This window comes from Xiphias gladius, chromosome 23, assembly GCF_016859285.1.
Source record: "Xiphias gladius isolate SHS-SW01 ecotype Sanya breed wild chromosome 23, ASM1685928v1, whole genome shotgun sequence".
NCBI lineage: Eukaryota > Metazoa > Chordata > Actinopteri > Istiophoriformes > Xiphiidae > Xiphias > Xiphias gladius.
The window spans coordinates 20,850,106-20,873,785 of NC_053422.1; the positions used below are offsets into that span (position 1 = coordinate 20,850,106).

The window sequence follows — 23,680 nt, forward strand, 5'->3', positions numbered from 1 at the left end:
AAAACCTGACAAGTAAACACAATCAAAACACACCATCCCCGTGGACACCACGCACACACTGTATTTGCCAGTGGCAGTAACATATAAAGGTTCACCTGATCACACTTTGCCCCTACTCACACACACACACACACACACACACACACACACACACACACACACACACACACACACACTACTTGTAATGTGAATAATCAAAAATCTGAAAAGCACCATACGTTCGCCACAGGTACAATATTCAGTTTTCCTTCCAAGAGTAATGATAAAAGCTGAAATGAGCAGAGCCAACACGTCGAGGGCCCCTCGTCGCCCCCCATCACTCCGCGGCGACTGTCCCTTTAAGAAAATGCACTTGCAGCCATTTTCTGCTCTTTGTGTGGGGTGGATTAGCTCTGGGTAGGCACTGGGCGAAACTAGAGCATCAGTCGGCACAGAAGACGAGGAAAAAAAAGCCCAGGGAACATCGGACCGCCGTCGCAGACCGCGACACCGTCCGCCCGTCTTTGTAAATCGCCGGACGGACATGCAATTTACAGGTAGGAGGCAAATGTAGCGAAGGATGGAGCCGCAGCGCTAAAGATGATCGGGGCTGGTGATGTGCGCTGGGTAGTGATGATGGCTGGAGACTAGAGAGCTGTTTTTTTTTTTTTTTTTTTCCCCCCCACTTTCTCCTCCTCGCACTGTGCATCTTTCCCGTTACTTATCAGTCCGTGCACGGCCCCAATAGATACGACGCCGGTCGCTGAGGAATCGCCCTCCGCCACGACCGGCGGACGGAGCGTCCCGGTTTTCGCGGATTATTCTGACACATGAATGGGATCCCCGTTAGCTCACATCGGCACCGTAGCTCCCACTGAGATGGGTGGGGTGAGGAGAGGGCTCCCGTGTAGCAAGTGCGCTGATGAATGGACGGGTCACCGGAGAGCTCGGCGATTTTCTTTCTTTTTTCTTTTTTTTTCTGACTTGATTGCAGCCTTTTTGGCCGTACACGGAGAAGATATGTCCGCCGTGAGGAGGAGAGGAGTGAATTTGATGCTTCGGCTGGCTCGATGTAGCATCCCCGCTTTCACTCTCTTTCATCACCCCCCCCCCACCTTGATCTAAACGGCCAACGGGGCTCAGCATGTAACTGCCGGCAGCGTTGTAGACGCTTTCACAGCTCTCACAGCGGCAGGGCGGTCGGGCCTGTTACTGATGCGCAGATGACAGGTTCACCCACTTCCGTTTCACACAGATGTCTGAAGCGCTGCTGTTTTTTTTTTTTTTTTTCGCGTTATGCTGAACTCTCCGTCACGCGGCCGTCTATCCACGCCGTCACTCACGGTGGGGACGTGAATCTGCCGCTGCTGCAGGCTCGCCGAGTTGTAAATCCGTATGCCGGTCCCTCACCCGACGAGCTGTGATGTAATGTTGAGGCTGTGGACTGAAAATATCCCAGTAATATTTCCGCTCGGGGAAAGGCAGTTTTATTTGTATATCACAAAATTTGCCTTAAAGGGGCTTTTAAGGGGCAGTCTGCACCTCAAATGGTTCCCTCTATCATTAGACCCTTAGTTTGGATTAAAAAAAAAAAAAGGTTCCCCAAAAATACCTTTTTAATGGAAGACATAAAGAGGAGAAACCCCAAGGACTGACATGCAGCGGGCATGTGGTGTGTGAGAGATTGTAGATGTATTGGTTGCTTGGAAATGAGGCACCAAGTATTTTGATAATCCATCGATAGTTTTAAGTCACAAATCAAGCAAAAAATGCCAAAAGCTTCGCTGGTTCCAGGAGCTAAAATGTGAGGATCTGGTCCTTTTCCCTGTTTTGGACTGTTGGTTGGACAAAGTAAGACATTTGAAGACATCACCTCGGGCTCTGAGAAACAGCGAAGAACATTGTGTGACATTTTAGAGGCCAAATGTGTAATAGAATATTTAAAAAAAAAAATTGACAGTTTAAACGACATTGGAGCTATGGTTTTAGCCCTGGTAATATCCCAGCCTTGATATGTCTTCTATTATATGCATTACTATAGCTACTCCCTTCAGGCAACTTGATCATGAGCCGCCATTAGCAGCTGACAGTGCTGTTGCTGGGTTTTGTTTTCAGTTGAATAAGCTGAGAGACAAAGGCCTGTGAGACACATAAATAACCAACCAGATCAAGAAAAGGGAAGTAGAGGAAAACAATGCTGACAAACTATGGTGAACAAAAATCATTTGTGTTTTCACAAACCAAGACTCTTTCTTTAACGTTGCATGAATTTGACACTACTTGCTACCATAAATCTATAAAGGGATTTTCTCAAAAACCTAAAGAGAAATTGTGCAAATAAAAATGTAGGTGATGTCGGTTTAGGTCTTTGTTTACCTTCCTCTACCTGTCAAGCATGGTCATGTGAGCCGGGCTTATGTCATTGTTGTTGGTCTAAAAGGTGAGCATGACATTATGGGGAATCATGAGTGGACAGCAGTTTTGAAAATGACAGTCAGCCTGTCAAATACCTCAGCCAGCCAGCAACCTGCACATGATGACACACTGTAGACGGCACAGATGCTGCTGGAACATGCATTTAACTAGTGTCAGTGTGTGTGTTGTGAATGATCGTGTTTACGTCCAAATGCTCGAGATTCCCTTTTTCTTCCTCACTGATCGGATCTCATCTTATTGTGCGGATGAATATATATTACAAAGCTAGCCTTGGGGGAGATCCCATTGAGTGGTGTGACCCTGGCGTTGACACACTTTCTCTCAGTCTGTGTCTTTCTCTCAGGCAAGATGTATTACACAAATCCCAAGCAGCAAGTACTGGTCTTGATTTTCTCCTGCAAATGATGCGTCATCTGTGTTCATGCTGCTTTTTGTACTTTGCCTACTTCGTCTCATTCCCAGTCCTCTTTTTAGTTGTAATATTTGGAGCGCCTCCTCAACACCATTGGAATCCCGGTTTAGTGCTGTCACGAGGAGATCTGACCCAAGCTTTTGATGTATAGAGGCTTTAGATATGATGTCAGGTTGTCAAGGAGGGATTTTGCTATGCATATCATTGATACTCTGTGGTGAATTTGCCCAGGAGTTCAACTGTTGTATGGGATTTCTGAGGAGATTTGTTGTCTCAGTCGATTTGGTGTAATACAGGCCTGCAGCTACGTTACCAAGTGTCCAGAAGGTAATGAAAGGGGCCCCTTTGCTTTGTAAAGATGCGCACACACACACACACACACACACACACACACACACACACACACACACGCAGACACACACCAACCGTTGAACAGAGTCTGGTATAGGGTGGGAAAGTTTACTCAGCCAAACCAGGCTTCAGTCTGCGCCGGTATTCCCGAGCACGGATGGGAGTTTGGTAGCACTGACCATGTTTGTCTGCCTGACAGAACCCCTCATAGCAAGCTGCATGTTTCCTTTCCTACAAGCTGAACAGTTAGAAGCCACCAACTGAGCCTTGAAAGAATCAGAGAATGTGTGAATCCAGGTGGTAAAGTCACAGCAGTGACATAAGAATCCAGTAGACCTCACTCTACATTCATTTCCCCCATACCACCCATATGTGGTTGAATGGCTTTTTTCTGTGCCAATGCACAGAGCTGCCCCTTGAGTGTCATTGGAGACAAACATTTTCGCCCCGAGACCTGTGGTTCACCTCATGCGCTTATAACCTTTGCATAGTTTACAGCTTTGGCAGTTTGATGTGATAGGAAACCGCAGCCATCTCCTTCATATTAGCGAGCCTACATCATGTAGGCATGACCAGCAACAATGTGTCACAGTTCATTTATGATGTAGGCAACTGTCAGTATGTGTTGTTATTAATGTATCTCCCTGCTGGCTACACTTCGTATGATGTCTTCCGTTAGAAAAGCTAATATTGTCAATCACTTGTCAGCCTGCTGCTGTTTTGACATTTCGATATGCTGACTGCCATTTGTGTGTAGAAGTATTACTGTGTTTGAAAGTAGGTAGGTTCATATAAGGTGCCATAGCCCAACTTTATGCATATTACATAAGAAATAACTGTATCGATTAGCAGTTTTACAACCGGATACAACACTTTACCTTCCGTTGCTGTAAGCTCTTTGTTTACCTATAACAAGGACAAGAGAGACAGCCATGCTTACTTTTGTCTGCCTCTTTTCTCTTTGCCATTGGCCCCTGGCCCTCTCAGCTCTAGCTGTGCTCCCTCTGGCTGTGAATATTAAGCTGATTATCGGTGCTGTCAGCCCTGTCTGCCAGGTCAGACGTAAAACACACATTTCTGAAAGTCACATGATATACGGGTGGGCGCATTCACACTGCTTTGGCCCGGCTGGTGTTTTGTAATGAGGAGAGGGCACGACTACTGTGACTGTACTGTTTCAAGAGGAGGTAGAGATTTATTCCAAGGACAAATCAGGTGGAGTGTATGAGCTGCATATACATCTGGGTGTTCATATATTCTAACATTGAGTTAATTTTATGAATTTGAGACACTTCCCTCATCAGCTACAAATCTGACAGTTCTCTTATAACTTTTGTAGTTGCCAGTGGATCTGCTGTCTTTGTTAGCACATTTCGTGTTTGCCAGAATGTCATTCATTGCCAGTCTGCTCTCCGCCTTTCTCAGATCAGTGAGATTTTCAGGTCTCGGCATTTCAAGAATTAAACGCTTTAAATATTCCTCTAGTCAAATAAGAGATTAAACAGGAAACAGTGAGAGGCGTCAGCCCTGTACTTCCCCTGAGTGTTAGTCTGGTATTGACATATAGTAAAATGGGAGAGGATACAGGTGCAGGGTAAACACACAGACATACTGCACGGCATAGCCCAAAAAGAGGAAATGAGGTTGTCTAGATATGTCAAGACAATATTTGATCTCGGGTTCTCTGTGACTGAAAAGCATTATTGTTGCATTATCTGACTGTAGCATATATTTATTTCATTCATTTGTATTTCCTAAAGCAGGGGTTCCTCTTTTGTCAGACGTCCCCTAGAGCCCTGTAAGGTTAACTCTAGTACCCCTTCATCGACATCACTCATTACGTTCCACGTGTGTTCATTTGAAAAGATTTTAAACTGCACATTATTTAACTATTGATAATATCATGATTACGTCCGTTTGATTAAGCTTGCATTTGTACTACTACCACTTGGAATGGGTGAAGCTGAATGTTTAAAATATTTATCCATTACTTGTAGCTAACTGTTTCAACCGTTCAGTCATTACTGTTTGCTCTCTCTCCTCTGCTCACTTGGTAATGATTTTACCAGTGTTGCTCTCTTTTAGTTGCAACATGTGGCGCTCAGGTGTTATTGCCAACTTAAAGTGTGGATATATTTTATAAATCAAATAGTAATTTCTATTTTAATCAAATCTACGCCACAATGACTCCAATTACTCTCTTGCAACTGCAAAAGTACCCCCTGGTTGGGAATCACTCTCCTAAAGCATCTCTTGACTCTCTGCAATGGAGCTTCTTCTGCCTCCTCATCTCATATCGCTGTGGCTCTGTCTTCCTCTCTTTCGGTCAGACTGGGGTGTTGTGTGAGTGACACCTTGTTACCATGACGACCCACGTGACCCTGGAGGACGCTCTGTCCAACGTGGACCTGCTGGAGGAGCTGCCCCTCCCGGACCAGCAGCCATGTATCGAACCGCCACCCTCCTCGATCATGTACCAGGTACACACTCCCACACACTGCCACCGCCATCCACCATCAGCCCGGTTGTTCAGACATTTTCAGTGTACCCCTTTCACTCTTTTCTCCCCCCTTCTTGCAGGCTAATTTTGACACCAACTTCGAAGACCGGAATGCATTCGTGACTGGCATCGCCCGTTATATAGAGCAAGCCACAGTCCACTCCAGCATGGTGAGACTAGTGTTTCAGTTTCCAAAACCACATCACGGCTTGCTATCATATTGGTTTTTATACTTGATTGGTTGAATCAATTTTTTGTTTTCTGTCTTCTGTAGCTGCCATTCCTCTTTCAGTGAACACATGGGCGACTGTGGGAAGCAGCCTCACGCCCTTAAAGAGAGCCTTGTTTTTTGTGAATTGATTATCATTTGGCTCCTTTGTTAGGATTTGGCTAGGCCTGATGGAGGACGCACATACACATGCACACACATAAAGACACACATTCCCCTCACACACTGGTGATTCAGGCAGGCAGTGGACCACTAAACCTCTTTCCCCTGATGGTGAATGAATGGAGAGTGTGATTTGACTGGTAAAGAGGGGAAGTAGCGCTTTATTTAACCCTATTTAATCAGGAAGTCCCATTTAAGGACGCTTCTTGTTTAGAGGGTGATGGAGAAATCTGTCTCACCTAGTTCTGAATGGAAGAAATATTCCCCAGCTCAAATATTTATCAAGCCCCATTCATCTTGGAATATGTGACTCCTCTGGTGTATTTTGTGTTGTGTGCCTTTGCAAAATTTCCATTAGTAGCAAACACAATAAACAAGGGAGCGATACAAAGAATTAAGGCATCCGCTCAAGGCTTTTTTCACTTGAAATTTAGCTGAAACTGTGCCTTATGAATGAATTATGTCTTTGTTGTGTGTTGTTCATTTGTGCAGAATGAGATGCTGGAGGAAGGACACGAGTATGCTGTGATGCTTTACACCTGGAGAAGCTGCTCCAGAGCCATTCCCCAGGTAAAAAACCAACAAACACACACACACACACTTACACTAAATAAGATACCAAATTGCTCACTGTTTATCACATCCCTTTCTATTTGCGATCTGATTTTTGTTCAGCAGGCCCAAACTCAGCTAAGAAGAAATACATCAATTTGCCTCTACTCTGCAATTTCTTGTCTTGATTAGCTACACTTAAAGTAAATCAGAGAAATGCATTCTAATCTAGTCCTTGGACAGGAAAAAATATACCGCCACAGTTCCGTAGTGTTACCTGGGTGACCTCATTATTGCACTTAATATAATTTTCCTAAACTGGACAAGTATAGCTTATAGATACATGGAAATGGGAAACCTTGGTGGTTGGAGAGAGAGAGAAAGAAACACCTTAATATTTTTTGATCCATGTTTCCTTGTAAAACAAACTGTAACGTCTCAGAAACTGAAGTAAACATATTGTACTGCTGCAGTAATACCAAGCTGTATGAGGGCACCCTCTTGTGTTTGCTAGGTGAAATGCAATGAGCAACCCAACAGAGTTGAAATCTATGAGAAAACAGTGGAGGTGTTAGAGCCTGAAGTAACCAAGCTCATGAAGTTCATGTACTTCCAGGTAAGACTCAGATCCCTGCTGGTATCGTTTATATTTCATAAATAACTGGACCATAACAGATCAAGAGACATATTTCTTTTAAATGTATTCATTGTTGATGGAATTATCAGTGATCAATTCCATAAATCCTGGTTTGTTTGTCTTTACAGCGCAAAGCCATCGAACGATTCTGTAGTGAAGTGAAGCGTCTGTGCCACGCTGAGAGAAGGAAGGACTTTGTGTCCGAGGCCTACCTGCTCACTCTGGGCAAATTCATCAACATGTTTGCAGTGCTAGACGAACTGAAGAACATGAAGTGTAGCGTCAAGAATGATCACTCTGCCTACAAAAGGTAGTGTACCATAAACAAAAATATCCAAATCTGTGTTTTTTCCTCTGAAGAGCCAAGTGGACATATGTCTCCTCCTCTTGTCTCCAGGGCAGCTCAATTCCTGAGGAAGATGGCCGACCCTCAGTCCATCCAGGAGTCCCAGAATCTCTCCATGTTTTTAGCCAACCACAACAGGATCACCCAGGTTGGTGTGCAGACTTTAGACTGTCATTACAGCGTTTGGTGTAATTATGTGCAACTATGGGGGGACACAGAGGATGGAAGATTCACTTTTTGAATTAACTAGACTTTTGTACGTATATAGAAGTTGTACGTTGAATTTAAGGCTGTTTTTTGCAGTGCATCTTTGTAAAAATTGCCCCCTTAAACCTTTTGATCGAAAGGTTGCTGCAAATACAGCTAAATATTCTGTTCAATCTATAATGATAGTACAGCAACTGAGCTTCAAAGCTTCTAACTTAATACCTGAGGAAATGACCTGCTAGACAAACTGAGGGTATGAATGTCTCAGATTTGTACTGTGTGCCGTACCCAAGGTGCCTTGTGACAGGTCTGCTTCCGAGACCATATTATGCAGTCTGAATAAAAGAGTAATTAAGCAATTAACCTACCTAACCTAAACTAATATGTGACGTGCTGAACAAGCTGAATGACATGGACAGTATTCAACTTGTACATTGAAATATTGGGGTCAGTTCATGAGATTGTCACGGCTGTGGTTTATTACCCATGTAGCACTGACCTGATGGTCAAGACAAGCCATTCTCTGTGTGTGTAGATACAGTAGGGTGAAATATTAAAGGAACAACCAACATAAGGTGTTTTACTAAGGTGCTGGGCCACCACGGAACCTGCATTACAGCTTCGGTGCACCGTGGCATCTATTCTACACGTCTCTGAACTCTACTGGAGGGATGAGCACCGTTCCTCCAAAAGATATTCCCTCATTTGGTGTTTTGATGATGGTGCTGGAGAGCGCTGTCTAACGTGTCAGTCCAGAATCTCCCAGAGGCGTTCAACTGGGTTGATGACTGCAAAGGCCACAGCATATGATTCACATAATTGTCATACTCATCAAACCATTCAGTGACCCCTCGTGCCCTATGGATGGGGTCATTGTCATCCTGTTTCTCCACTCAATTTTCAGGTTTATTCTTTAATTTGTCACCCTTCTGTATGTCAGTTCATAGTTCAAGAAATCAAATAATTGCAAGGTCCCTCAAGGAATCATCATTTTTAATGATCAAAGGGCCCATGGAAGCCCATTTAAAATGAGCCATTCTTAAAGAAAAACATTGTCTTTATCTGGAACGTCCTCACACAGCATTGTTAATATTCATACTTATTGTATATGCAGGAAGGTGACCTGTTGTCCCATCTCTGTCTCTTTGTAGTGCCTGCACCAACAGTTGGAAGTGATTCCTGGCTACGAGGAGCTATTGGCCGACATCGTCAACATCTGTGTAGACTATTATGAGAACAAGATGTATTTGACACCAAGTGAGAAACACATGCTGCTCAAGGTACATACATTTGACATCTTAACATGCTGCCAACTGTTAACAGTCGATAAATAGACAGATAGATATACTTTATTGATCCCATGAGGGAAATTGTCATGTTACAGCAGACTGGGGATAACAATATAATTAAAAATTAAAACCAAAACTGATATTTGAATAAAAATAAAAATAGAAGTCTCTAATATATACATCAGAAACAGCATTAATCAGAAATTTAAGAAAGGTTGGAGTGCAATAAGAACTGTGCAAAATGGCAGTGTACAATAAATGCAGTAAAAGTATGTTATACTAGTAGAGATTGTAGTGCAACAGTGTGTTTAACTGTTGCACAGAGCTGAGCTGTTCTACAGTGTTATGGCGAACAGTAGGAGTGATTTCCTGTAAAGTCCTTTGTGACAGCAGAGCTGAATGAGTCTATTAGAGGACAAGCTCCTTTGTCTCTGCAGTGCATTGTGGAGGGGATGGGATGGATTGTCGTTGATGGAGAGCAGTTTGTTTCAGTGACCTCCTGTTCCTCACTGACTCAGATGTCTCCAGGTTCTGACCAGTAATGGTCTCGGCCTTGTGGATGAGTTTATTGATCCTGCTGGCATCTCTGGCACAGCTGCTGCTCTCCCACAAGACCACAGCACATTACATGGCACTCGCTCTCACAGACTGGAAGCAGATCTCCAGCATCTCACTGCATACTTTAAAAGATCTAAGCTCAATCACAAAATAGAGTCTGCTCATATCCCTCTTGTATACTGGTCCTGGTTTTCCAGTCCAGTCTGCAGATCAAGTGGACACACAATTACTTGTAGTGCTCCACAACTCAAACCTCCTCACCCATAATGATAATGGGTTTGGTCGCGGTTCTCGTCCTCCTCAAGTTGACCACCATCTCCTTGGTCTTATCCATATTTAGGAGCAGATGATTCCTGCTGCCCCACTCCACAAAGTTAGCTAGCAGTTCCCTGTATGCCGACTCCTGCCACCGCAGAGTCATCAGAGGACTTCTGCAGGTGGCATGATTGAGAGCTGTACTGGAAATCTGAGTTGTACAGAGTGAACAGAAATGCATACAGGACAGTCCCCTGTGGCGCTCCTGTATTACTAACCACCACGTCAGACAAGGAGCTCCGCAGCCAAACAAACTGGGGCCTATACCACAGAGAGTCAGAAATCCATAAGACAGTAGACCTGCTGACACGCATCCTGAGCAGCCTCTCACACATCCGAAGTGGTTGGATGGTGTTGAAAGCGCACTGTCTGATCTCTAAACTGATCACACAGTGATCTCCAGCTGGCTCAGTGTCGTCGTCATTTTAAAACAAATCTTCTCTCTCTTGGTGTCAGGTGATGGGCTTTGGTCTGTACCTGATGGATGGGAATGTAAGTAATATCTACAAACTAGATGCCAAAAAGAGGATCAACCTGAGCAAGATTGACAAATTCTTCAAAGTAAGGCTGTTGTTTTTTCAGCATCTCTTTTATTCAGGAACATATTTGTGTTTGTGATTGGCGGTTGAGACGTTCGTTCCTGTGATTTTCAGCTTCAAGTAGTGCCACTATTCGGAGACATGCAGATAGAATTGTCACGGTACATTGAGACAAGTGCTCACTACGAAGAAAACAAGTCAAAGTAAGAAAACCCGTCCTACCACCTGTATACATAGTTAACAGAACTGCTCTCAACCAAAAGCAAAATCAGCAATTCCTGCTCCTGCCCACCCCCCCTAAACTTCCATCTTCCCCATTCTGCTTCCAGATGGACGTGCACCCAGAGCAGCATCTCACCACAGTACAACCTGTGTGAGCAGATGGTGCAGATCAGGGAGGACCACATCCGTTTCATCTCTGAGCTGGCGCGCTACAGCAACAGCGAAGTGGTGACGGGCTCGGGCCTGGACAGCCAGAAGTCTGACGAGGAGTACAGGGAGCTGTTCGACCTGGCTCTGAGAGGCCTGCAGCTGCTGTCCAAGTGGAGCACGCATGTCATGGAAGTTGTGAGTAAAGCGAGGGATTGAGTGCACGTGGACGGGGAAAGCATTTGTGCGGCAGTCAGTATGTGTGGGCTTAGGTATGAAAAATATGTGGTTTTGCCATTGATCGTTGTAGCTTTGGTTTATTCATACCTCTCTGTTTTCTCTTGCAGTACTCGTGGAAGCTGGTCCATCCCACAGATAAATTCTGTAACAAGGACTGTCCAGGCACAGCAGAGGAGTATGAACGGGCCACACGTTACAATTACACCAGTGAAGAGAAATTTGCTCTTGTGGAGGTCATTGCCATGATCAAAGGGCTGCAGGTAAAAACACTGGTGACCCCGACAGCTGTTGAAGTGTTTGTTTTGAAATATGAGCAGCTCTCTTACTGATGCTCTCAACAGCTGGGGGTCAAGGGACATTTTAAAACTTTGTCTGTGCATGTATGCCTGAATACGCATAAGCAGCTTATTTGGTCAAAAAATGAGAAACTATTCACTAAAAAGCTTTGATGTTAAATATTCTTCAGCATTTTGGGAAATACGCTTATTTGCTGAGAGTTAGAGGAGAAGATCGATGCCACTCTTGTGGGTTTCCCAATTATGAAGTTAAAGCCAGCAGACAGTTAGGTAAGCTTAGCATAAAGACTTGAAGCAGAGAGAACGGGTTAGCCTGGCTCTATCTGAAGGTGTTTTGTGTTTTTTTTTAGAGGTAGGGTAATTTTGTTGCCTTTGGTACAGATCCAGACTAGCTGTATCTCCCTTGTTTGAAGTCTTTATGCTAAGCTAAGGTAACTGGTTGCTGGCTGTAGCCATATATTTTAGAATCAGAAAAACTTTATTGATCCCTGCAGGGAAATTGATTGAGGCCCCCTCTGCTCAAAAATGTGTTTTCTCTATTGTTACTTCAGTTAAATGTTTGACCTTCATTGTGCAGAATGATATATATTTAGAGTATGATACTACAAAACTGAAGGGGGAAGGTTTCTACTTTTAATCTCAGTTTAGGACATATATGTACAAGCATGATTTTGGAAGCCAATCATGGTCCTGTATCCAGCTTACACAAGTGCATTGTGGAAACTTGAATTCTCCAGAGCGCACACACTGAGAATGGATGTTTCGGTGAAGTAGGAGATATCTTGTGTCCAGCAGGTAAACTTTTGAATTGAACGAATTTGCGTATACATAGATTCTGGATTTTTTAAATGAGGGAGAAGCAGTAGATGTAATTTTAATAATTAGACATAAATCATTATTTGGAGTATTTTTATACTTTTTTTTAATGTCTTCAACCATGTCTGGAGGGAATCATTAATGGATACCATAATGGATATGAGAGTGGTATCGAGCTTTTCATCTAACTCGGCAAGAAATCGAATGAGTGTATTTCCCAAAATGTCAAATTGTTTGTTTAATACTGAGTTTAGGGTCAGGAATCTTCACAGCCAATATGCTGATGATGATTATGATGATGATGGTGCTTTGTATTGTACTGTGTAGGTTCTGATGGGCCGAATGGAGTCGGTGTTTAACCAGGCCATCAGGAATACCATCTACGCAGCGCTGCAGGACTTTGCCCAGATGACCCTTAGAGAGCCTCTGCGCCAGGCTGTACGCAAGAAGAAGAACGTCCTCATTAGGTACACACACATAAAGATGATCTGATTACACCTAATCTTATGGCTCTTGTGATTTTTGGCTCTTAAAGACATGAAGCACTTTTATAATCCTGCTTTCTTTGAAGTGTTCTCCAGGCCATTCGAAAGACCGTCTGTGACTGGGAAGGGGCGAGGGAGCCTCCAAACGACCCCTGTCTGAGGGGAGAGAAGGACCCGAAAGGTGGATTTGACATCAAAGTGCCCCGCAGGGCTGTAGGCCCCTCCAGCACGCAGGTAAGTCTATGGACTAAGATCATCTCACTCTTAGGATGGTTTTGGGAAACGGGGCTCAGCCAAACCAAAATGCTGTTGGTTCTGACTGTTAACAGCAGTTGTGGAAGAAATACTGAGATCTTTTAGTAAGTAAAATACCAATAATGTAGTTAAAGTTGTAGTTAAAGCAAAATGTAGTTAAAGTTTTCAAACTAAAAATACTCATTATGCACAGTGGCTCCTTTCAGAGCGTTTTCAGAGCGTCTTTTCTTACGCACGACAAGATGAAAACTTCCCTACCAATGAATAGCTTTTTGATCACGGTAGTTCTAATGCTCACACATCTTTTTGTTGAATGAGACACAAATCTGAATTACTGATGGTGTTACTAAGTAACACTCCCTTAGTTAGATTTTATAGACACCAGAATAGATTAGAGAAGGAGCGCATTTCGGGACATGGGAATAAATCAAACTGGAACATGTAACACAGTTTGTGACTGATGAATTGTTCTCTCTGAACCCTCTGCACTAAATCAAAATTACTCTCTATATTCTGGGGATCTTTCAGCAAGGGTTTTATCCTGAAGGTTAGAAATCATGGTTGCATTTCCTTTTTTCTCCAGAAATAGTGCTAATTATGTCCTTGAACCAACTTTGTACTGCATGAAAAGTATAGTCAGAATATTACAGTCATGTTAAATCCCCTGGTGGAAAATGTTTAATATTGTTTGATTACATGGGTTTGCAAGCATGCGCTCTCAAAACCTCCTGTAAAAGGTTTTCCGCTCTTAGTCTTTCTACTTTTTCCTACCTTCGCAGCTGTACATGGTGCGGACTATGCTGGAGTCACTGATAGCAGATAAAAGTGGGTCTAAGAAGACTCTCCGCAGTAGTCTTGATGGACCCATAGTGGTGGCCATAGAAGACTTCCACAAACAGTCCTTCTTCTTCACACACCTGCTCAACTTCAGCGGTGAGTACATTGAAGCTAAAATGATCTGATGTGTTTTGTAGACCTGCAGACATTTAAATGAATTCCTTCCTTTTCCTCTTCCCTCCAGAGGCCCTGCAGCAGTGCTGTGACCTATCCCAGCTGTGGTTCAGAGAGTTCTTCCTGGAGCTGACCATGGGGCGCAGAATCCAGTTCCCCATTGAGATGTCCATGCCCTGGATCCTCACCGACCACATCCTGGAGACCAAGGAGCCCTCCATGATGGAGTAAGACAAAACACTTCCACTGCCAAACTCAGAATGTGTTTGTGCCGTGAGAAAACGGACTGCATTGTAACTAGCATTCTCCCTCCCCCAGATACGTGCTGTATCCTCTAGACTTGTATAACGATAGCGGATACTACGCTCTCACCAAGTTTAAGAAACAGTTCCTTTATGATGAAATCGAAGCTGAGGTAATGTCACTTGAATAAGTTTTGTCTTTTAGGAAATAAAATGCATCAATCTTTACATTTCTGCTGCTATTTAAAAAAAATAATGCGCTCCCTTTTTTTTTTTTTAGGTAAACCTCTGCTTTGATCAGTTTGTCTATAAGTTAGCAGATCAGATTTTTGCCTACTACAAAGCAATGGCTGGAAGGTAGAAGTGACTTTATGAGTTAGCACGTTTTGACACATACTGTAGCACTGGATCTACTTCAGATGTGTAAATCATACGATCTGTTTTCCACAGTGTCCTCTTAGATAAGCGGTTCAGAGCAGAGTGTAAAAACTATGGTGTGATCATCCCATACCCTCCATCGAACCGCTACGAGACGCTTCTCAAACAGAGACATGTGCAGGTACTGAAAAAAATAAAAACACTTGTCATTCTATTTTTAGGCAGCCATTGAGTTTATTATTCTGTGGCCCATTTAGGCTTTTATTTTGTCTCTTCTGCTTCTCCTATGTCAGGATACAGACTGACAGCCATACCGTTTTGCTCTTTACTTGTATGCCATTCTGAATTTCTTATCAGTTCCTCCTGTATCTTGCAGCTGCTAGGTCGCTCCATTGACCTGAACCGTCTGATAACCCAGAGGATCTCTGCAGCGATGTACAAGTCTCTGGACCATGCTATCAGCCGCTTTGAGAGTGAAGACCTCACTTCTATAGTGGTAAGATCACACACGAGGGATACGCACTATTAAAACTGAGCTTTGCCCTTTCATATCCTCATCAAACCAACTTTGTGTTCAAATCAGCCTCTTCATAACGCTTCTGTATGTCTCCTGGACAGGAACTGGAGTGGCTGCTGGAGATCAATAGACTAACCCACCGGCTCCTGTCCAAGCACATGACCCTGGACAGCTTTGACGCCATGTTCCGCGAGGCCAACCACAACGTCTCGGCTCCCTACGGACGAATCACGCTCCATGTCTTCTGGGAGCTCAACTTCGATTTCCTCCCGAACTACTGCTACAACGGATCCACGAACCGGTACGTTTGATGCTGTATGTTTGTGGAGAGACTTTTTCAAAAGCCTGTTTCTTCTTTGGTTTTCAACATTTTCTCTCTCTCTCTCTCTCTTCAGCTTTGTACGTACAGCCATTCCCTTCACCCAGGAGCCTCAAAGAGACAAGCCAGCCAATGTGCAGCCTTATTACCTGTATGGGTCCAAGGTATGGGTTCACTGATGATTTATATCTCCCAGATCAGCATAGATTTTCTTCATTGCTTGCAAATGTATGTGGAAAAGAAACCTGCCTTCCTGCTGCTCCAGATTGACAGTTCCTCTGTTTCGTCCTCTCTTCTCAGCCTCTGAACATTGCCTACTCCCACATATACAGCTCCTACAGAAACTTTGTTGGCCCCCCTCACTTCAAGACCATCTGTCGTCTCCTTGGTTACCAAGGCATTGCTGTAGTGATGGAAGAGCTCCTTAAGATTGTCAAGAGCCTGGTATTTATCTTCATTTTCCACCGCATCCCTAAAAAACGTGTCTCTCTCCCCCTCCTCTTACTGACATTTTTTTGTTCCCTCTTTGTGCGCTTTCTTCCGCTTGCCTGCTGCGCACTATCTATCTTCCTTTTCACTTTGCAGTTACAGGGCACCATCCTGCAGTATGTAAAAACACTGATAGAAGTCATGCCCAAGATCTGCCGCCTACCACGCCACGAGTATGGCTCCCCAGGTGAGCCCATCGTCCCCACTGCTACAGTGAATAGAGTGCATGTGGGGTTGTATCTGCAGTATTTACAACACCAGTTTTCATCCCATCAGAGCTGTAATATTTCAATTAAGTTATGATCATCACATCTTTGCATTGAAAAGTGGGGGAAATACTGAAAGTGGTACATTAACCACTTGCATTTGCTGAGTTTGAGTTTGAAATTGAAGAACGTTACTAATTTCTGCATTTAAACAAAACAATTCAATCATCAATAACCATTTTACTAAATTGCTTTGTTAAATAGCAATTAAAACTCTACCTGCTTTCCAAGTTCAGAAACTGAACTGCTTTGACAGTTAACAAAATGTTTGTGAAATTAACCGAGAGCTGCCTATAATTAGGACAGCCCTTTTGTCTATTTCAGCTAACAGGTTATTCTAGTGCATTCTAGGTGAGTCAAATAAAGCAGCTTTTTGGAAGAACACAATCACATTTATGGCCCAAAAGTGTCATTTAAACTGCAGCAATTAAAAAATAATTTAGTCCAGTGGGCCGCACCACGCCCAGGATATAAAACTACCTTTCTCTCCATAACTGATGTTCAGCTCTGAATGATTCTGCCTCATTTGAAAGAACTTTTTTCAATAAGAAATACGTCAAAGTAAGGGAACGGTGTTTTCAAAATGCCTTGTCAGCAGCTGATTTTTAGCCATGCTCCTGACTTGGCTCTAGGGATGGCAATATCAGTCTGTTGATCGGTCAGTCTCCCATTTTGGTCCAGAATAGCTGCAGACTCCTGTTGCTTAGTTTTTGGTTTTTAACCCCCCCATTCCAATTTGAGATCACCCCTTTATCACTTTTGGGAATCACTTTTTTTCCTTTTCTCTCCCTTTGTTCCATTACACTAAATAGAAGACAATTGGTACAAACAGAAAATCCTGAGAATTTTATACCATGGTACAGTCTGTAATATATTTAGATCAACCGACTACATCAACAGCAATCAAACAGCCAGTGTTGTAAAAATAGTTAGGAAGGGTGTAAATGAGCCAGTTGGGGACACAGTGGGGAACGTTTACATATTGTAAATAAAATAAAACAAATGCAGTAAGTGTTAAATAAAATATTTATTTATTTATTTGCCATTATGCGATACAGAAAATAAGATGCTTAAAAGTCCAATATCAGGCATACGAACGCTTAAGAGATGCCTTAATTCTCTACCTACTTGCGTTGCATCTTTGTGTTCCCTGACCTGCCTCTTTGGATTTTGGCTGGAGCTGTGTGTGCAGATTAGAGGTCTGTCAGATGGGATATCCCTATGAGGAGGGTTTAGTAATCTGTAGATTACTGATGTTCTGTACTCTGAGTTCTGTACCTAGGCTTACAGCCTGTGATCTTACTGTCAGCAGTTAATGATCCTCCGGTCCTCTGCTGCGAGGGCCTGACGCTCAGACCAAATGTGGGTCAGGGCAGCAGGTCAGACCCGCTGACACCATCCTGATTCATCACAGTAGCAATAGATTATCAATGAGATAATGAGGTATGAGTAGATGCTTCCTGCTTGGCTGTACATTTGACTGTAGGAATAAAAAGGTGTTTTAATGTGTTTCTTGATTAAAAATGTGCCATTCCAGGTATCCTGGAGTTCTTCCACCATCAGCTCAAGGATATCATTGAGTATGCTGAGCTGAAGACAGATGTCTTCCAGAGTTTAAGGGAGGTGGGAAACGCCATCCTCTTCTGCCTGCTCATCGAGCAAGCCCTGGTAAAATGTTCTCCTTTGCAAATTGTCCACTTCCCGTCTTACAGTTACGCCATTATTATACTCCTGTTCCCCTTACCTTCTCCTTTATGTTTTTATTTCTGTACTTTGCTATATTAGTTGTCTCCCCCCTACTCCACTGCCTTCCCAGACTTTCCACTATTCATTCCTTCTGTGGTCCCTGAGCATGATCAGTGAGCGGGGCCACTAACGTATATAGCTTTCCTGACTGCCATGTTTTTATGTGGGTGAGCAATAACCTGGGTGCCTGAAGGTTTCTGGCTAATCTATGGGGTTGATTCACATCCTGAATCACAACTCACGGGTGGAAACTGTCAGGCCCCCAGTCCGAGTGCCCCCAAGTGTGTTTGATCTTTGATGTTTTTTTTTCTGAAATACAATTCTATTTTTCATTACACGCTGGCAACTACCACAGGTGGTAAGGATTTAGGTCTTGTCGTTAGTATCAAAATAACACAGAGACCGAATATATCTTTCTCTCTTTTATCTCTTGTTGGTTTGGGCTGCTGTGTTTCTGTTCTTCTCTTTTCCACCATGTTAGTTTGGCACACACGGTTTCACCTCCAATCAGCCATGGAAGCAAAAGGACTGGGACACTAGGATTTAAGTGTCGTTTTCATTTTTGACACAAAAGCCTACACAAGTAAAAAGTGAAGACAGACATTCGATCAAGACCATGTAATAAGTCATCAAAAAACACACACAGTCTTTATGTCCTTGTCTTCCATGGAAGAGGTGATAATACATTTTTGGCTGGTTGTTGGTATAGTCTTGTGCTTAACTCTGCACTTCTGCCTCCATACTCTCTTCTGACTCTGGGCGCTTGTAATGCCTGTCTACATAACACTACCTCAGCTGTCACTCTTTCTACCATTTCTTTCTGACTCCACTGACCTGTATATATAGGGTGTTTGTGTGTATGTTGGTTTGGACTGCCTGTGCGTGTGTAGATGTGTGTGTGTTTGTGTGTGTGTGTGGGCGCGCGCGTGTGTGTGTGTGTGTGTTTGGCCGTGTGTATGTGCCTTGCTTTTATCATTGCATGGCTCTCTCTTCTCATTCATCATCCTTTAGCCGAGGTTTCAAGATGCTGCTTCTGGGCGTTTTAGTTTGATTTGTAGCTTGTTGCCTTGACTAACAATTGCTATGACAACCATCAAGCTAAGTAAGCTGGACAAGTAAGCGTTATCCCACAACTTCACACAGCTAAAATACACACTGACATTTTATCCATAGGGATGAGAGTTTATTAAGATGGCTGTAAACTTGACCTCTTGTTGCTAAACCAGATTAGATGGAATTTTGTACTAAGAGCGTGACAAATTATAATCCTGCTAATGTTGGCCTGTCATCATGGCTTGATAAACATAGCCCCATGATACCAACTAGATGTACTTACTCAGTTATCCCCATCTCTGCATAAGATGGAGATAGATGCTGGTTAATCTCTCACCATACTTCTACGGTATGGAGCTCGTGGCAGTTTTCGTAACACTTTAGTCATTTAAAAGTACGTCTCAAAAGCTTTAGGTCTTAGTTGTAGCACGACACGGTAAAGACTGATGTTGAGACTAAGTTAAGGAATTCAGCAACATCAACATCACCTCATTGCTACCTGCATGCTCCGTCAGGGTGTCCGTAATGCAAAGGGGGTGATGTTCCCGATTAAAGTGATCTGTTTTTGTGTTGTGCTTGAATCTTAGTCGCAGGAGGAAGTGTGTGATCTGCTTCATGCCGCCCCCTTCCAGAACATTCTGCCCAGAGTCTACATCAAAGGTATACAAAAGAGCAAGAAACAATAAATTACAGGCAGATGGGTAAAAATAAATAAATAAAATAATAAGATTACTCAGATCCAGTCCAGTGCCATTGATTCACAGTATGTATCTTTTTGTACAGCATGTACATGTCCTTCCTTGTGTTTGTGTGTTACACAGAGGGAGAGCGTCTGGAGGTGAGGATGAAAAGGCTGGAAGCGAAGTACGCCCCTCTCCACCTCGTGCCTCTAATTGAGAGGCTGGGAACCCCTCAAGTGAGTGAGGATGGACATAAAAGCAGACCGATGAGGAAAAATCTGATCCATTGAATTATTTATTTTGTTATTATTTTTGTTGTGTCTCTCTTGTGTATTGTCATACTTAAATATTGTGGCTGTTCTTCCTACCAGCAAATTGCCATTGCCCGTGAGGGAGACCTGCTGACCAAAGAACGCCTGTGCTGTGGCCTTTCCATGTTCGAGGTCATCCTGACGCGCATCCGCAGCTTCCTGCAGGATGGGGTGTGGCGCGGGCCCCCGCCCACCAACGGTGTGATGCATGTCGATGAGTGTATGGAGTTCCACCGCCTGTGGAGTGCCATGCAGTTTGTCTACTGCATCCCTGTGGGCACACATGAGTTCACGGCAGAGTAAGTAACATCTGGCTGGTGTGTGTACAGTACATGCGTGTGCAGATATGTAGTATTGTACACAAGTCATAAGAGTATGAAGTGAGCCTGGTTTGCCAAAATTGAATGCAGATGCTCTCTAAATAGTAGGTTATACTGTATTTTACCCTGAGTTTGCTTGTGCATCACTTTAATGGAAACATAACACCCGTGTTGTATGTGCTTTGCCTTCCAGGCAGTGCTTTGGGGATGGGCTGAATTGGGCCGGCTGTGCCATCATTGTGCTGTTGGGACAGCAGCGTCGTTTTGACCTCTTTGATTTCTGCTACCACCTGCTCAAAGTCCAAAGACAGGACGGCAAGGATGAGATCATCAAAAATGTGGTGGGTATATTATATCCTATACATTAACTCACACACCTAAACAGACTAGTTGATATTTGACAAATTTTTTCTGCGTCTGTATAATTTAAATACACCCATTCTTGTCTGTTTTCCTTGACAGCCCCTGAAGAAGATGGCAGACCGCATTAGGAAGTACCAGATCCTCAACAATGAGATCTTTGCCATCCTGAACAAGTACATGAAAGCGGTGGAGACGGATAGTTCCACTGTGGAGCACGTTCGCTGTTTCCAGCCTCCTATACACCAATCCCTGGCTACCACCTGTTGAAAAAGACCCTTCTCACATAGTGCACAGACACACACACACTCAAACACACACACACACACACACACACAGACACACAACCTCCCCATAGCTGTGATACTTATTTCTGCCTCTTGCTGGTCTTGTAGAGGTATAGATTACCACAATGGCTCTCCACAGGCTGTAAGAATCCAAAGACAAAGCCTCTCAAACTGCTCCCCTGTCTTAACTATGACTGCCTTTGGATTCTTTAATCCCATAGAAGTGGACCAGGCCAGAGGTGGAAGTGTATATTCACACCTTTTCTTTTTATTTTACTTTCTGTGTGGCTCTCACTCAGACTCATGCATGCCTTCTCATACTCCCTAAGCTGCACTTCTATGGATTGGACCACTGACACAATGCCAAAGAGTAGGTCTATCGTGTAATCTGAAGCGCTCTTTGGCTCCCCTTGTTTGAAGTAACACCTTTTCTCAGTCATAAACACCTTTCAGAATTTCCAATCAAGAGCTGATACAAAAAGACAAGAGTAAATCTAACAAGGTTTAAATCAAGTGCTAAATAATGCAACGAATAACTAATTTTCTAAGTTATATAAAGTTATTTCAAGTGCAACGTGGTGCTCATAAGTGCTACTACAGCTACTAACAGTACCAGCACAGGCACCAGTACACGTGCTATCATTATGCTCGCCCTCTATATGGCCCAAACCTTTTCATCCTGATACGTTTCAAACTCCTCATCACTTATTTGTATAATAATCTGAACTGCCCATTGCCATGATACATAGTGTATATCATGATGCATTTGAATACTTCTTCATGACTTCTTCTACACCTGCTTGATTTCAAGGCAATGAAGGTAAATTGCATTTTTGATTTGCTTTTATTCATCTTACCCTCCAGTCTGGTTTTCTTGCTTCCTCCTGACACATTTATATTCGGTACCAATACCACTGTAAATTTCACTGTTAAACAAAGTGAATTGTTGAGTGTTGTAATTGTTCTTGTTTTTAATTATTAATATTTTAATTTACACATTCTTGGTATACTTGCCTCTCTACTACTGACTGGAAACCTCATCGACTGTTTTATTTTTCTCTCTTTTTGTCTGTTGGAAAGATTTTTTATATGCTGAACATGAATACAGTGATATTATTTACAATTTGGAAAACACACATCTTCATCTGGGTAAATGTGTTTGCTTTTTAAAGATGAAAAAAAAAACAAAACAAAACGTAACAAGACTAGAAAATACCTCTAGGTTGTATAAAGACAGTGCTGTACTACATTAACCTGTTTTGAGTGTGACTGGATGATGCTGGTTTAGCAGACCTATGAAACATAAACTCTGCACATAAAGGAACAAAAAAAAATCCTAATTAAAATGTCAGTTATAATTAAAGGGCAGTTTCCTAAATATAGTCAGTATTTACTATTAATGGATTTTTGCTTTAGATTTAGCAGTGTTATTAAAATATGCAAAACTTATCCCCATTTTTTTCATATGAAGGGAAACGACTCCTTCCCAAAACAGCCCTCTGATCGTTTTCTGCTCCGTTTTGAACGAGGAAAGTTTCTTTTTGTAACTTCACTGCCTTTTTATCATATTTATTCAACTCCAACTTCTTGTTCATTTAAAGGTTAATCTCGTAAAAATGAAGGTACCAATGTATCATCTTGAAACCTTAGCATGGCAAGTGTAATTTATTGTCATCGATGGCTCCATTTGTGACATGAGGCTTTGTTTATGATATTGTTGTACAAGTGTCCATGTTTTCAAGTACAAAAAATGGAGAAAAGAGTATAACATGTACAACAATGGTCCTGCAAAGGATTTGAAATTATGTTGTATTTCCATGAAATAAAAAAAATGTTTAACTGAAAAAGGGAAGTTGTATTTACGATATGTTTTCAGTGGGTTCTACCTTTAAGTGCAGTATTAAAGTTGTCAACAGACTTGTCTCTTCAGGTTCTTCTGGGCCTTTCCTCTTACACAGATAACTTGATTAGCTGGATAGGTTGGTTGACTAACTTGCACTTGCAAACAGGGCCATAGGACACTAGGGACACGTCATTGGTAATATTTTTGGGAGTTCTGGGGGGTTCAATGACGTGAGGAAAATTTAAGAGGAGTTTAAATTCTTTGATTAGACATACACTTGTATGGGTGACAAACTAAAAGACAAACCTGAAAAATGAGTGGAGAAACAGGATGACAATGCCCCCACCCATAGGGCACGAGGGGTCACTGAATGATTTGATGAGTATGAAAATAATGTGAATCATTTGCAGTTACCAGATCTCAACCCAATTCAGCACCTCTGGGAGATTTTGGACTGATGTGTTTAGACAGTGCTCTCCGCCACCATCATCAAAACACCAAATGATGCAATATCTTTTGGAAGAATGTCCATCTCTCCACTAGAGTCGAGGGACTTGTAGAATCAATACACGTGGTGGTCAAACACCTTACTAAGACACTTTGTGTTGGCCTTTCCTTTCATTTGTCAGCTGTCTTTATTACACATTTTTCTTTTCAAGGCAGACTTTGATTCTTTTAATATTAAAAATCTCAAAAATTACAATTTTATGGCAAAAACAAGGTATTTTGTATTCTTCACTAGTGTTACATACTTGGCACTGTAGAAAAAGTTTTAAAAAAATATTTTTTTCTGATCCTTCTTAAATACCTCGAAAATTTCGCAGGTCAGTAAGGTCTGTTTCGGAAAATTTAGACTCATGGTTTCTGTATTGCTAAAATGTTGATGTTTGTAATGGTAATACTAATGTTAAATTACCTTTTGGTACACAAAGTCCACATCGTTTT

General features: G+C 42.6%; 1 protein-coding gene across 1 annotated transcript; it reads left to right on the top strand.

Annotated features, from left to right (window-relative positions):
• The first annotated feature begins 375 nt into the window (after positions 1 to 375).
• On the top strand, positions 376 to 22,777 carry cyfip2 (cytoplasmic FMR1 interacting protein 2). Its single transcript, XM_040119485.1, has 30 exons — positions 376 to 536; positions 5,509 to 5,658; positions 5,759 to 5,848; positions 6,562 to 6,639; positions 7,136 to 7,237; positions 7,387 to 7,568; positions 7,656 to 7,752; positions 8,963 to 9,091; positions 10,430 to 10,534; positions 10,627 to 10,715; positions 10,842 to 11,079; positions 11,229 to 11,381; positions 12,561 to 12,700; positions 12,805 to 12,952; positions 13,753 to 13,906; positions 13,995 to 14,151; positions 14,243 to 14,339; positions 14,447 to 14,523; positions 14,617 to 14,725; positions 14,921 to 15,040; positions 15,163 to 15,362; positions 15,457 to 15,544; positions 15,681 to 15,824; positions 15,966 to 16,056; positions 17,673 to 17,803; positions 19,522 to 19,594; positions 19,756 to 19,850; positions 19,986 to 20,224; positions 20,439 to 20,586; positions 20,708 to 22,777. Exons 2-30 carry the CDS (start codon positions 5,542 to 5,544, stop codon positions 20,873 to 20,875), a joined length of 3,759 nt encoding a protein of 1,252 aa, XP_039975419.1. The 5' UTR covers positions 376 to 536; positions 5,509 to 5,541; the 3' UTR covers positions 20,876 to 22,777.
• Positions 22,778 to 23,680: the final 903 nt, after the last annotated feature.